Source organism: Apis cerana, linkage group LG8, assembly GCF_029169275.1.
Source record: "Apis cerana isolate GH-2021 linkage group LG8, AcerK_1.0, whole genome shotgun sequence".
In the NCBI taxonomy this organism is placed as follows: Eukaryota; Metazoa; Arthropoda; class Insecta; order Hymenoptera; family Apidae; genus Apis; species Apis cerana.
Genome location: NC_083859.1, coordinates 534,444 through 551,504, shown reverse-complemented (window position 1 = coordinate 551,504; position 17,061 = coordinate 534,444). Strand labels below are relative to the sequence as shown.

Here is a 17,061-nt window from a genome sequence, read left to right as displayed (position 1 = left end):
CGTATGGATTCCGTTTTCATGTTTTCAAATATCATTTTTTTTTTTTCATCTTTGGCTATCGATATATACAATATATTTGCGTAAGTAGATTTAAAGATTTGATTAGAAAATAAAAATTTTAAATATTCTGCTTCTCTTAAATATGTATGTACGGGCAGACAAGATAAGACAAATATAGGACAATTTGTATTCCTTCTTTGATTTTAAAAAGAAATGTTAGGGAAAAGTATACAGTTAACGAACGATTTTTAAAATTTATTTTTTAAACAATTATATTTTAACAGATAACGAAATAAATAATCAATTTTGATAAAATATTATATTATTTAGTATAGTGTATTTATAGATATTAAAAATGTTGAACGATATTAATATAATTAAAAATATTGAAAAATATTGAAATATTAAGAATATTTATATTCATTCTTTATTCAAAAATTATTTATGATACAAGTATTCAAAAAAGGTTAAAAATAACGAGGATTCAAAAAATATGCACATTTTTATTGAAGATTATTCCTAAGAACGGTGCATAATGCATATGTTTCACTCGCGAGAAAAATATGATCCTCTAAAAAACTGAACCTTCCTGAACCATGCATTGAACTCTTTTCTTTACCATTTCTTAACTAACTGCATCTACGAGAAGAGTATTTCTACGACTTGTTCGAATCATTTTATTTCATCCGGTTTTAAAAAATTGTAAATTGAAATCTATATGAACCTTTATAGTTATTAATTTCAAAGTATCATTGAAATTAATAAAGTTTCGAACCTGCAGAAAAAAGATTAATTATCTGGGCTCAAGAAGGACGTCTTTAATACAAAAATTATCCTTCTTAATTACCGTGAATTAACGAAGTCTCTAATTTACGAAGGAGAACAGCAAAAATTGAATTCGACTTTTCAGTTTCTGACTCTATTTCGAAATGTTACCTCATCTTTTTAACACTTAATTGGAGTATCATAATTGGAACATCCTCACGATTAATTCTTTCGACTTACCATCACCTTGGAAATATAACGAAACGTTGTTTTATAGGTGTGGCAAAAAAGAAAAGGTTAAACTGTTTCGATGACGCGTCGTCAGAGATGTAATAATTCACGGATAGATTTGTGCGCGTGCGTGTGCGTTTAATTCTATGTTGCATTAGATGAGCATGATATGTAAGTGGAAGAGCGTGGGTGTCTGTGTTTAAATGTAATTACACTCCACTCTTGCTTTTTCTTCCTTTCTGTAAATAGATTGAATCTTTTAAAAATTTCCTTTCGATCTCGATTATTTCTTTCTGAATGAAAAATCGTTAAAATAAACGAAATGAATAATTGTTGACTTTTTTTCTTTTTGAAAAGTGTTCTGTATTAAAAATTTGCAAGTTGATTTCAACATTTTTCGAAATGTTGAAAACCTAATCTACACATTCGTAAAAGTTAATCACGATAATTTTTTCAAGGGAGAGAGTTATTATTCCATGAGATTAAATTGTTCAGATTGTACAAAAGACTTCTAGGTTTTCCACAAAACGTGTCACAAATCTCGCGTGAAATATGAAGAACATATGACACACGCTGCGCAATTAAATTTCCGGTGGAGTAAGATTCAACTGTAAATTGAACGGTGGACATAACGACAAGCATGCTTTCTTGAAATTCTATATGTTTTATCAAAATTTTAAATCTAATTTTAAATCTACGAAAAAAAATAAATAAAGTATCGCTTTCATTCAATTAAAATATTTCATATTCGATTGAAAAATATAAAATTGTTCCATCTTTCTATATTTTTAATTATTAAAAGTTTTCAAGTGTCTTAATATTATTTTCTCGTTAAAAAAGAAATTTCTTCTTCTTAAATTAACAACGAAACGATATATTCCTAACTAACCACGTTTCACATCGATCGATCTATTTTAGCGCGAATTTCAAATTCCATCTACAAAATACCAAATTCTCGAACACAAACGCACCTTTACATTTTCGAAATCGAATGATAAACATCTAAATTAATAAAATTATTCGACAAAATAGCAAAGATAATGATTAAAAATTATTTGCTAATGAAAAAAATTGTTCGTATATAATTCGATTTCGTTTTGCTATCGAAAAAAAAAAAAGAACAAATTAAAAAAAAAATAGAAACTACTCACCTGTGTCGGCCACGAAATCGGTGATGAGCAATGTCTCGTCGTCTAGAGCAGTGACGAGGCTGTCCGTGCAAGTGTTCGTGTTCTCGATGCTGATCTTGATGCTGTCATCTTTGTTAAGCCGTGGATGATTGTTCGCGGCGGGGTTATTACCGGCGTGGCAGTTATTGTTGTTGTTATGGTTGTTGTTGTTGTTGTTATTGTTATTATTGCCGCCCTGTTGCTGGCCGAGGTGGTGATGGGGTGAACGAACGGATTCTGTGCTGCTGGTGTGCAAACTGACCCCCGTAGTCGCTCTTCCGTTCACCAGCCGTAGACTCGGTGCCCGCCGACCTCCACCTCCTCCTCCACCCCCACCAGGGCTGATCACGGAACGGCCGCCACCGCCGCCACCCTCGCCCTCCCTGAAAAACATATTCCATTCCTCGGTTCAACAACGGTACAGTCACTAATTTCGCATTTTCGAATTCGATCTGCCGAGCTAAGCGATTTTGGGGAACGCATTTGGGTATTATGGAGAGGTACAATAAAGAGGTTGATCGTTTCGATTGAAATCGAGGGGTGAGCTATGAATTTGAATGTTTTTCATCTATGAATTCGTCAGAGAAGATGCGATGATTCTTATTTATAGCGTAGGTGTAGAGATGAAAATTAAAGGAATGTGAAAAATGAAAGGGAGAATCAAAGTCCAATCAATAAAAATGCTATAATTTCGCGTTATTTTAAATTAGCTGGTTAATAAGTTAATTCAATATATTATTCATTTAATTAAATTAGAGCGAAGCCAATATTTAAAATTTGGCAAAGAGAATATGAAAATACACGAGTGAAGTACAACTCTTTTCTTAAAAATTTAATTTCCGCATGATTTATGATTTTGCCCTATTTAATACACACATCGCGAATACTATATTACTTAATAAAAAAAAGAAGAAATCGGATATTTATAAATCGAACGCAGAACAGATTGAAAATTTTGTATTATAAATAAATTGTTTATTCGATTTTGAAAGAAATATGACTTATGGTATTAAATTTGGAGTAGAGAGTGATAAATTACGAACTTTGTGCGTTAAAACGCTTGAATATTATAAAATTTATGAAGAATACACAGATATACAAGTATAGTTTGACGTAATACAGAATGCGACGAACCGAATTGCACGAGAAGGAAAGCAAGACTGGCCTTCTGCGGTTACCGCTTCGTATGGGAGTCTGGATAGGTGTGGTTTCGATATTTGTATGTCTGCTTTCATAATTTGGGATTGGTTCACGAATATATATCGACGATATTTCGTTCGCCAGCCATGCAAAATGTCCGGAAGGCAGGATAAATCGAGGTTGACATTTCCTTTTTACCATCCGAAAGCATTTACGAATTTTAGAATATTGATCGTATCTTTTTCTTTAAATACCTTGAAACTTTTTAATTTCCTTAATAAAAATGCACGATTTATGAACAACTAACGACAGAAAGAATCGGCAAATTTACATTTTAAATGTTGCATCTATTAAATATGAATTATATTTATTTGTTTTGAATTTATCAATTAAATTAATAAAGCATAAAAAAATCTCTTTTTCCTTTCTATTCTATCGCTATTATTAACTAACTTTTCACAAGTGAAAAATATCAACATTCAAACAAAAACTGAGAAAACGCAACAAGTGAAATCAAAAGGAAGAAAGAAGTCGATCAAATTTCAACAAAAACAATCGTTCAAATAAATAAATATTTCTTTGACCAATCGTATCTTCAAAGAAATTCAAAGAAATCCTATTTCTTATAATAACAGAAATCGAATTCAACTTTCTTTAGAAATACGAAATACGAAATACACAATAATACTTGGAAATTTCATTGTATATGATTCTTTTTCGGACAAATTGGTCGAGAAAGAAGCAACACCGGAATCTTAATCGTGATCGGTATACACGTGTCCCGTACGGTTTCACTTCCACGATGAAACGATGGTATACCCTTGGAACACGTCTGAAACGGCTCGTTTGCAAAACCGTCCTCGAACCACCGTTCCACTTTTTAATCTTTTCATCTTTGAGAGTCGTCCTTGCGATTCTGGACGCTCGCTTATCGTCGCGTACAATCGATCTCAACAAATTGCTCGCCGATTTTCTCTCTCTCTCTCTCTCTCTCTCTTTCTCTCTCTCTCTCTCTCTCTCTCTCTCTCTCTCTACATCTCTCTCCTCTCGATTTTAATTCTTTTCGAACAAACTTTTTTCATTGTAATTGGCACGATTAATATTAAACTATCTAGGAAATAATCTTGCGATGCTGTATTTTCGAATGTCTATCTACTTTTAATCTATGCATATATATATAAGAGTTTTATGAAAATTGTTCAGATATATTAATAAAATTATGTTCAAAGAATATGAAAAATAATTTTGAAATAAAATGATGCATGATGAAATATCGTTAAAATTTATGAGAAATTTTATAAGGAAGAACATTATTATTCGATTTTCCAACAGGATATTGCAAGATAAAATATGAAAAAATTAATATCAGTTATATTGTATACTAAAAATTCTAGACAATTTGCAACGATAACACACTCTAAGTAAAAAATATTAAATAGAAATTTTATATATTCTATAAAATACTACACAATAACGCTCTACAAACTAATAAATTAATTTAACGCCATAAATTGAATCGTAAACAACTTGGAACAACAAGAAGAGAGTTTTTATCAAATGAAAAGAGAGGTTGAAAAGAAACGATTATCCTGGTTTTTTCAAAGTCGTTCGAAGCATGCTGGACACGATTGTCCAGAGATAATCGACGCAGGGCAAGAAAAGGATCCAACCAGATAAAAGTAGATCAGAAGAAGAACCAACGACAAAAGACACGGGCATAACGATCTTAGATCGCTGCTATCGACAGCTCGTTTTGCAGAGAACGATTTCCTCTACGGTTACCTTGCACTCTGATTGCAATAACAGATAAGTATCTGCCACCAACGATGCCCTAACATCTTTCCATTTTTTCTATTTCCAATTTTTCCTTCCTTATTAAGCAACGAATAAATATAATTCAAATTTGTTTAGAAATTGTATTGTGCAAATTTGAGGAATTGCAATTTTTTTATCCTATTTTATTCTGTCTGTTTTGAAAAAAATTATTGATCGATTGATTTGAATGAAACTTTTCTTATGTATATATATCGTGGTAACAACGACGGTAAAGCAATTTAAATTTTGATAATTGGAACACTTGGATAAAGTCTGAAACGGTTGCTTTTCAATTTTGAAAAATATCAAACTCGGAGTTGAAAAAAATACATTTCGACTTTCATAATTACAATTGAATTTTATTTATATGTTTTAACATTATGTTTATCTTTTATAATTTCTATTCAACAGCTACAGAATTTTAAAAATTATATTATTTATTTAATGTCATTTCGTATTGAGAAAAATTGATAAAATCATTTTTATAAAATGATAAATGAAAATATAAACGATCCATAAATTTTCGCGTAAATTTATGAATAGATATTACAATATCGAATAAATATCTTAGCTCAAAGAAATTTTAATATTTCAACATATACGGATAATTTATAAGAGTCGATTCTTTTTAAATTATGAATTTCAATATGCCTATAAAAATTTTCTCATACATATCTTAACGTCGAACAATCTAATATCCTTCTGTATCTATCAATCTTCCAATCACGTCGAGCTCACAATTATTCCAAATTGATCACCACAGTGATAATCATCGATCGACAACGATCAACGATCAAAACTCTTATTATTGATAAGCGATAATTTACACGATCGAAGAATCCTTTTCGAATAAGTAACGTTATTGTTATTACCGTTACCATCGTGCCACAACAAATTGCCCATTTACCGGTATATTGTTTAAACGGTTTAATAAAGCGGTCTGTACATAGAGCGAGCAGCGAATAATCGTGGTTAATCTTCGAAGAGTACACACGATAATGCCGTTCAATTCTCTGAGGTCAGTTTCAAGTACGCCAATGAATATTTATTAGCACTAAATCAAGGGACTCAGGGTTCGAGCTCTCGAGAATACAAATCTCCACCACGCGTTCACCTCTTGCAAATACGGCCATCAGTGTCTTACCAGTGGACAGCGTACGACAGCGTAGCGAAGAAGGACGGATCGAAATTATTACACTACGAGACCTCGTACGTCTTTCGTACATCGATGCTTCAAAATATTTTTCAACGCTTTGAAATACAATGGAGCTCGGTAGCGTGGATCGTTCCTACATATGTTTGTAAATAAAGAATTTATCGTGGAATGAAACTTGATTTATACTGTAAAGAAATTTTACTAGCGTCCAATTAATTTGAACGAATTCCGTTTCGAATATTATGATACAAATGGTCAGAGGATCATTTTACGTGTAAAAATGAGTCGAAAAGAAAGAGTAAAATTTTGTCGAGTTCTATTCGAGATCGAATATAAAAAATTGTACATTAATTAAATTGTACATTAATTGTACAATGTAATTAATGAAATATTCAAAATATGATTGTATTTTTGATGAGATTAGAAAAAATCAATTCATCTACAAGAATTATTGACTAATAAATTACGAATTTATTTCTATCTTTATTCATAAACATACACACTTTGGAAATATTGCTTTATTATTAAGTTATTTATTTTAAATCGTTGAAAATATTGAAATACTTATGAGCGGTAGTTTGTACGTTTGCACAATCCTCCTCGAGCGTGTTCAGTTAATTTATCGGGAATTTTTACGATGTGGTCGAAAGAAAGAAACCTTGACTGGTATCGGTTCAAACCTTGGTTCATGAAAGAAAGAGAGAGAAAGAAAAAACTGAGAAACTGAATTTTTAGTTGCACCAAGTTTGTAGAAATTTTTTTTTCTAGATAGGCTTAAATGTCAATTACATTCCATCTTTTTGAAGGAAAGTTCAATGGTTCTTGAGGAAATAGAAAAGTAAGAAAATCAATCTTCGTGAGGAGATAAAAATGTCGTAACGTTGTTATTGAATCTCGAGAAAGAAGTCTGGAAGAAAGAATCGTTATTGATCTTCTGCAAACTTTTATATACCTTTATTGAGTAAATCTACTCTGAGAAGAATTTTATATTTATTATGTTTATCCTAAAGACTTGTTAACCTTTTCTCAAGAAATGTTTAAATAATTATTATTTTTCATGTATATACAATTTTATAAAGCTAAATTTTAAACAATAATTTTCACAATTTTTATCTTCGATGTAACTTATTTTATTAATTTATCACTATCATATTTTATATTATAGTTATTTTTTGAATAAAGATTTCATCAACTATCTATATTTTTCAAAATTTTTCATAGCCCAGAGAAAACTTAGTTATTGCACAAGTTTAAAGAAAAACAAAGCAAAATCATATATGAAGATCATCCATACAACATTCATAAACTATATACCAAATTTTCATGAATGTTTTTTCCTAAATTACCATTTTTAATTTCCTGAATTTTTAAAAAATTTCCCTTAAGGAATATTTCACCGACGCATAAATACGAATCTCTAAAAACATATTCTCAAATTTCCTTCTCCAAGGATCGAATTCGATCAATCGCTATTGTGCAAAGAAAAAAAAAGACAAAAGGAGAAAAAGATAGTTGCTAGTGTTGCACAATACGCGCCATTTAACAAGGCTCGCGATCCACCACCTCGCGATCAACCGTACTTAATTTCACTTTCATTGAATGCGAGGAAACCTCGCGTCGCGGATAAATTCGCAAATTAATTCTATTGGCTCCGCCAAGATGAATATGGCCTCGCGCATTTATTGAACCGCGCGCACCGCGAACGATCGCGAAACGTCGCCAATGCGTGCGTTCCGTGGAAAAGCCGCGTTTCCATCGAGACACACCGTGTCGAGGCATCTCGTGATCGCGAGCCCATCAATCCGTTCAAACGAAATTTCAATCGAGTTTTCGTTTCGAGTGCACGTGAGTTCTTATTATTGCGCTCTTCCACATCTTTCCTTGTTTTTTTTTTTTTTCGTTGGAAACGACAATTAGAAACGACGAGGACAGATGTGGAATCATGCAGCGAAGAGACACTCATGTGCACTGGATCTTAAGTAGTTCGTTTCGCTCGTTGAGGCTCATTAAAACGACATTTATTTTATTTTTGTAATTTTTTTTTTAAATAATTGAGTCGTAAATATAACACTTTGCATGTGGTTGATTGTATCACAATTTTTATTCACAATTGTTGTCGGATTTTTTGGTAAAATAAAGTTATAATTATGAGTATGCTGATTATGATATGATATTGTTTTCTAGCTTTACTTCACTTATTGTTTTATTCACGTGAAATCAATTTATTCGCAATAATTATTCCTCATCAAACGCCAAGTTAAATCGAAGAATAAAAAAGTAACGATAGTTTCCGTTTCATCCCCCTTCCCCCTCTCCAATTAAAATTTCAATTACAAAATATTAATTGTCTTCCAAAAATTCAATTCCATCCTCCCAGATCCCAATTTCCAAATAAAATTCTTTCCAAGACATAAACTCGTATCCCTGAACAATCATGTTGTACATATATCAACGCGACACCTGCCATGCACTGCCGAACCGAACAATATCTCGTCACAGATGCTTCCCTGCATATCCATCCCCGTCGCGGTGGGGTGGCCGCGATGATCGACGACGGAGGAAAACAAACGAAACGGTGGTGGTTCCCAATGAAACGAGGAATCTGTCCAACCCAACACGACGACCCAGTTTCCATGGGCGGGCAAGGAAAGAGGCAGAGAGTGCCCCCGTGTTACAACACGGGGCCAACACGTTCACCGACCATTGTAATCTCTTACTCCATTGAAGCGAGTTCCGCGACCTGCCTAATCGAACGCTAATTACCCTAACCCTAATTAACAAGAGTCGATACGGGGCTGTGAACAATGATTCGGTTGGCGGCGATAAAATGGCATGGAAATGGTTTGATGATTCACTTTGCTCCTTTTTTTATCTTAATAGGGATAGAAGGAGATATTAATATTGAAAATGTTAAATTTTTTTTAGATATGGATAATGTGGATTAATTTATCAGATGATAGAAGTTGATGAATGTTCGTAGAATTGACAATGTTTAATTAAAGAAAACAAATTTCGTTTCAGATTGTACTTATGAGTAGGTATAGGGGCGGGTCAAAGGTTGGACCGAGGAAAGATTGAAAGAGATCATCCGAGGATGAGCAGATTGAAGTTAAAAAAACTCGGACAGGGGACAGTTAAAAGTGTGATAGTTTTTTTTTATGAGTAGATGAATCATGGTCGAAGAACGTGAGGGTGTAAATGGAAGCTTTAGATAGTGGAAAGAGTAAGGGATATTTCAAGTGCTTGCCTTGAGAATTTTTTTGTGTAAGGCTTCGTGTTTAATCTTCTTGATTGATGGTAACTATGCAGTGAAAACAATTGTGATTTAGGATATGATTGACAAAATTAAGATTAATAATTAAATTTTCTTTTTTATTTATTTAAGTTTAAACAAAAGTATTAAGTAAATATAGTATTTTATAATTTTCAATATCTTGGTATTTTATTTTTAAAAATTATCATCAATTAAAATTATTATTAAATTTTTTTATCTTTATTGAATTTTAAACATCAAAAGAAATAGGAATTTTTAAAGTTTTAATTCTGTAGCTTATATGCAAGAGAAATATTTTTAAAGTCTGACAATCAATTTTTAAAATTTTGTTAATTTTGTTAAATTTTGAAATACCTAAATGTTAATTTTCAAACATCAAAAAAAAAAATTAAAAGATATAAGATTCTAAAAATAAAACATCTTTTAGTTGGTTTTTATTACTTGACACTTACTACCGCTTGACATCTAGCTGAATTTGCTATTCCTCATACTTCTTTCACCAATTATAGCTATGTACGTGAATGGATCTAAAAATATGTGGCTATTTGCATATTTACAAAAGTAACAACTTAAGAGTAAGTATCTTGGTACGTGACGATTGGAAACAAAAAGAAGCTGCATAATGAAGCTGCGAAATGCATCAAAAGCATTATATATTCCGAAAATTTGTACAGAAAATTAAATATCATTTTAATATCGTTATTACTAAAAAAAAAAATTAAAAATTATAAATTTGATAAAAGTATGTTTATACATCCTTTTACTATAGTTCACGATACATATAATAATATCTCATTTTTCTCTAAGACAAAGAATTTTTAAATTAATTTAATTTTATATTATAGAATATTCAGATTTTACTGATGGCATTTTATTTTAATAAAATTATCATTCTATGTGAAGACTGTACATGGATAATGGCACATTGAAAGAGGATTGAAAATAAAGTGTGGCGTGAAATAGAAATAGTACGAGAAGAGAATAAGGTGAAACAATCGCAAAAAGAAATAGAAGTTGCGAACTATGCTAGAAGAATCTATTTCCATTATAAAATAACTAGTGTAAAAAAAGGAATAGACTAGGAAAGTCAAAGTTCATATTAGAAGTTGATACCATCTAAATATATTTCTGTCAAACTTTAGTAACGTATACGTATCACCTTTTGCGAGTTATAAAATAATAGAATGAAACGATTTGACATGCGATGGAATATAAAAAGAAAAATTGTATAAGAAAATAAGTTTTTCAAAATCGATTAAAAAGTTTTGAAATATGATTAAATTCTTTTAAATTCGAACAAAAAATTAAAGGATTGCAAATATTTAATATAATTATCCTTCAAAAAATAAATTATTACCATTTTAAATAATTAATGATTATTCTTGATCTCTATTCCATTATCCAATCCAAATTCTATTTCCCAAACTTTTCTTCTACATTCAAAAAATTCAACAATCGAAGAACATCCAAGGAACGTCTCCCAAACACGAGATCGAAAAAATTAAAGTGCTTACAATAGCCAAATATCCAAAAAAAAAAAAAAAAGAAAAAAGAAAAAGAAAAAATAAAAGTCTAAAATCGATAAAACAGAAAAGAGTTTAAAAGAAAACAGAGCGAGAGAAGGAAGGAAAGAAATTATAGAGAGGGGAAAACTGGCTCGACCCTGAAAGAAAAGAACGATTGTCACACTTAAACGCAGTGTGTCGAGCGGGTACATTCAGTCGCGCGACCATCCTTCTTTCCTCTCCGACAATCCTCTCTGTATGTATGTATGTACGTATGCATGTGTGTATGTTTGCATCATCCAGAGAGAGTTTGTATATGCACACGTCAACCTCTGGCCCCCGGTACTAGACTCTATTTTAAGAAACTTCCCCGCTGATGCGGTCGACCGAGTAGAACGGCATATGTATCCCGGTGTCGAGTGTGCCGCCTCTCGAAAAACGACCAGTGCAACCCAGCCATCGTGGGTGGGGGAGAAGACAGGAGCGGGGATCGTAGAGGGTGGAGTTGCTAAAGGTGTCAAGGTTCGTTTTCGATTGCTACGTTTCCAATTTGTCATGAGGGGGGGGGAGGGGAAAGGGTTGGTTAGCGAGCTGATATTCTCACTATAAAAAATTTGAGACGATTGAGAAGGGGTTGGTTGAAATAATGGCGTTTTATCATTGATATATTATCATTGGATCATTAGATTTGTATTGATAAATGTTTGATTTTCTTTGAGCTTTTTTTTTTTTTACTGTGAACAACGATGATTAGAATTGGTAAAATTGTATCCTGAAGATAAGATGAGAGGACATGCATTAGTTAATTTATTAATTATAAATAATGTTATAAATTCAATTGAGTTTTTCTCAGAACTATTGAAATCGAATAGTTTTTAATGGTTCATTGATTATGAAATATAACTATGTAAATTAAGAAGAAAGATTAGATAAATTAAAAGTATCGACGGAAGTGTATTTATTTTACGTTAAACCTTCAAGAATGTAACGTGATATAACACGATTCATGCTTAACTCCAAGCAGATTGCTTTGATTTAACTCTGATACAGTTACTGAATCAATTATCGGACTATCTGGCTTCCCCTTTCATGGTACATCTAATTTTGCCGTGAGTTAATTAACGCTAAACAATACACAATTACACTACGATACGATTATTTGATCGATGAAGCGTTTCATGCTTACCTACAGTTATTCAACGAATAATTTGCTTTTCCCTTTTGTTAGTCAAATAGTTCCATACGAGAAATCAACAATTTACGTCTCATTTCTGCCATAATATATTACATTATACATTTTAATGGAAGAAAAAATTTATTATTTCGTATTTTTAAAAATAAATCCGAGATATTTCAAGAACTGTTCATAATATTATTTCGTAATAAAAATAATATTTGTTTTTTTATATGATCTAAAATAAAAATAAAAATTTATCAGTGAAAAATGTTTGTAAAAATTAATTATTTTAATTTCAATTTATTCGTAATTTCGATGATGATGAAACTAATTTAAGAGAAACGAATCAATTTTAAATTAATTTTTCAATCATGTACTATTGTGCATATTTCAATATATGCGAAACAAAAATATTTTCAACTATTCCTTTCAAATTATTTTTCACACAAATAAAAAAAAATCAAACACTTCTTTATCACTTTTCGATAAAAATTCCAAGACATCAAAAACAACAATTATCTTTTTATTTCTCGCAATAAAAGTTTCCTGAACTTTTAAAACTCTAAAAAAAATAAAGAAAGCAACAGCACGGTCCATAAGACTCTTTTTTCCTCGAAAAATATTTACGAGTTCATTTAATTACGTTGCCTCGTTGTTCTCGTCCCCCTATATAGCAAGAAAAAGTCGACGTGGAAAAACTTGGACACGGAACATTGAGTTTCGGACCTTTGCATTGGCTCCAGCAAAAAATGGCGAAATTTTTCCGATTGAAACGAGCCGCGCAAGAAACACAATGTGCACCGTGGACTGGTGCTCGTTAAAAGCATTTGTATATCTTATGAAAACCCAAGCAAAAAATATTCAATTGACCTAGGTTGCAGTGAAGGATTTGCAGGATTTCGTTTGATAAAATGGCAGGCAATTGAATGGATGATGGATTGTTTTAACATCGTCGTGGAATTTTTCTTAATAGCTTTTCTAAGGTTATTTTATTATTATTATTTTAGAGATGGTGTATAGCGGTTTATGAATAAATAATAGAAATATATTATAAGTTAAAATAGTGAGCATATTATTGGAAGTTGTAAAATAATTTTACGAATGCTTAAAAAATTAAAAATGATTAAATAATATAAATTTCTATAATTGTTTATGCGATATATGCGATAATTTTGATAAGTGTCAATATGATATGATTTAATTTAAAAGTTTAAAATTATGTATATAGGCATATGGATGCTTATCATTAAATCCATTTTATAATATATAATAAAATATTAAACTCACAATTTTGAATGCAATTATTAATTAATTATTAGCTATTAATAATAATAAAAAATTAATAGTAATAAAATATTAGTCAATAATTAATCTATTCCGTACGCAAATTGATCTATCTAATAATTTCTAAATATTTATGAAGTCTGAAAATAAAAAACATTTATATCTTCAAAATATCAATATTCGTAAAAATTTTATATTTCATAAAATACCACCCTTATATATCGATAATTTTCATATCGACAAATTCATTAACAAATTAACAATTATATTATTTAACAGACGGAAAAAGAATTCGAATGACTAAAAAAATCTTCAAATGTCTCGAAATTCTAATTAAAAAATAGTTTTGTATTCAATCATCTAATTACGAGTAATTCGTAATACAGTTAATTTTCGATCGATGAAAATACTCAGCAGCTGGTATTTGCGAATCGTTTACGAGCTTTGAAAATGATTCGTTCGAATTGATAGTAGTCAGCCTTCCTTCTTCATGTTTCCGGTTCGCATCACGTTCGAACGTCAATCTCTCTCAATGTGCATCTCATTAACGGTGTTAATTAATTTTTTGTATTAACAAATTTCTCTACCTTCTTAAATTGTGGAACTTAAAGGATAGAAAATTGTAGAAAGAAAATAATAAAACAGATACGGTTTTTATTTTATTTTAAAAATTAAATTTTTAAATTATTAATATAATAATTTTATAATCTATTAAATTATCGTTTATTGTGACGTTTATTGTTGATATTGCTGAGAGTATAACATATGATTGATTCATTTATTGATAATGATATCAAATTTGCCATATTAATAATTTAATTTTATTAATATCAACCATATTATGATAATTAGAGCTGTTATTAATTTCCAGTATTTTCATTCGCCTTTGAAAATTACGATTTTCAATTCGAAATTAATAAATGATATGCTTTTTTTTCATTGAAATTCGAATTCTTTCTATATTGTTTTCATATTTGTTAAATTTGATCTCGTAACAATTTTTTTGTCTTTAAAATTATCTTCTCAAATGTTGTTCATCATACGAGAAATAATAAAAAAAATTGGAATTAGATATGAACAATCGGTGAACAATTTTAGTTTCTTAACAAAGGAAAAATTTGCATAAAATCGCAAAGGCATAAATATGCATATAACGAGTATGCGTAGTTCGAGATTCTAAGAACTAGGGAAAGTTTTATGCTACAAAAGGTGAAGTCTTCGGTTTGTCAATGACGAAATGATGTAATATAAATGCCTGTCGTTTAAAAAAAAAAAGAAACTACTAGATGAGAATTGTCCAAACAAGCGTTCGCATAGTTGTTTTTTTTTTTTTTTTTGCTTCGAATAATTACGAGTAAATTATAGTCATTGATCGAGTGTTCATTTTATGGAAACAGATTTATTCAAATGTTATCGTATATTGTTAATTGTAAGAAAGAATTTTGTTGATTGAGAAATTATTTAATTTGATACGAGGTATCATAAGTGAAAGAAAAGAACTTATCATTAAGATTATATATTTTTTTTTATAAGCTATTTTTTTTAATGGAAAGCCAAAAAAAAATTAAATATCTTTCTAATGACGAGAATAAGAATTTCATCAATATAGAATTTCATCAAAAAAGTTAGAAAATATCAAATTCGAAAGATTGTCGAGAATTTCGATATATATATAAAAAAAAACAAAACTCTCAGAGATCTCGCAGTGGATTATAATCTTCCAATCTATCTTGGATTCTAAGATAGATAGATACAATGAAAATAAAAATTTCTTGCGATAAAGAAACATGATTTATGACAAATGACACCGTGAAATATGCATAAGCCCACGACATGAGACAATCTACGAAATTACCAAGGCATGACTAAAGAATTATCAGTTCCGCACACGTGACTCGTTCGATCATAGATGATATCGGAAATAAATAAATTTTAATCGAAGAACAGATCCTTCCGTGATACCGCGTGATGAAATTTATCAACAATCTTATGCAACGATCATTTTTTTTTTTTTTAACAACCGTGAAAAAGGAGCGTGTGCTAATACGTGTTACGTAAAATTCGATGCAAAATTATTACGATTGTTATAAATATCGAGGTCAATCGAGGCTGGTGTCGTCTTTGAAAATCATCGCGGGAAAATGTGTCAACGACCAATTGCTCGGGATTCCACGAACTTCCTTTCAAACGAATGGTTACGAATCTTGAAGACAAAGATTCGAGTTGTTTGTTGACACACGATGATCAGAGAAAATTGATTCGTCACGAAGGTGTCTTCGTAGATTGAGATGATGCGGGATAGATTAGTAATATTTTTGAGAAAGATCTGGGTAACAAAGATTATATATTCCGAACGATGGTTATATCAGCAATATAATAATACAATAAATCAGAGATCAAAGATTCATAAAAAGATTCGCAAAACTCGAATCAAAAACTTTGCAAAATTTTGTAATTCAGAATATTAAAGTCAAATTTTAAAAAGAAACTTCGAAATTTCAATTATATCTCTTAAAGTAAATTATTGTTTACATATATTTCTACTCGTTAAAAACCATTTATCTTTGTATGAAATATTTCAATAAATATTTCTCATTACCTTTTCTTATACACGAATTTATCCGAATAAAGCGAGAAATATGGGAAAAAAGAATTTCAAACGATTTTTCACGGTAGAAAAATCTGATTTAATTAATTCCCAACTATCGACTCCGAGATCGATTTTCGAAATTAGCCCTACTACATCCTACTCGTTTAAAAATTGCTCCATGCATCGATAACCACCGGATTAAAATTTTCTTCCTTCCTTTTTTTCCTTCCCCTTGTACATCTTTTTACTCTTCCCCTCTTTTTCCTTTTTTATTTTCGATATTTCTGCTTGACGCAAGAGAAGCGAGCGTGAAATTGATTTCATCCGCGCGAATTCGCGACGCCGAATTATTCAATTGGATAATCATCGTAATTATTACTCATGTTCCGGGTAAAATTAATTATCGATCGAATTGAACGTTGTTCGGTTATTGAAGCTCGTTCCCTACCGTGTTTTGCATTGAAGTTGACAATTTGTGATAAAAAAAGGATACTCCTTTGATATTTTTCTGTTACGAGTTTTCGTGAAGGTGAATACGCGTTTTTAATGATCGTTCGTTTTATAATTAAGTTATAATTAAGGGTGAGTTGGAGATTTTTTATCGATCCAAGAAGAAGATCGAAGATTTTTAAAGATTTTGAAGACAGAATTTTTTTAGATAAATATTTTTCAATTGATACATAGGATAATTTAAAGTAAAAAATAGAATGATATTTTTTCGTTTTTAAGTAAGTCATATTCAAAAAATGTTTGTTTTTTAATTCGAACGAATTATTGGTAAAAAAAACACTTGGAATTAAAATTTTGATATTAAATTTTAGTGGATATTCTTTGTTTATCTTGTATCTCACTTTTGGGAAAAGTGTTTCGTTCAATTCTATTATCAGCCAGATAAAAAAATCATAAATTTTGAATTATTGGCTGACAACACCAATCGATGTCATAATTCGTGTCC

The 17,061-nt window shown here is 30.5% G+C and overlaps 1 protein-coding gene across 14 annotated transcripts in view; it reads right to left on the bottom strand.

The window, feature by feature from the left end:
• The window catches only part of LOC108000937 (potassium/sodium hyperpolarization-activated cyclic nucleotide-gated channel 2), a 187,906-nt gene that overhangs the window by 85,008 nt on the left and 85,837 nt on the right, over positions 1 to 17,061 (bottom strand). For all 14 annotated transcript variants that reach the window (XM_062077787.1, XM_062077788.1, XM_028668247.2 and 11 more), the window contains one exon: positions 2,148 to 2,548. In XM_062077787.1, coding sequence (XP_061933771.1) covers positions 2,148 to 2,548 — 401 coding nt within the window. The remainder of the gene's footprint in view (positions 1 to 2,147; positions 2,549 to 17,061) is intronic.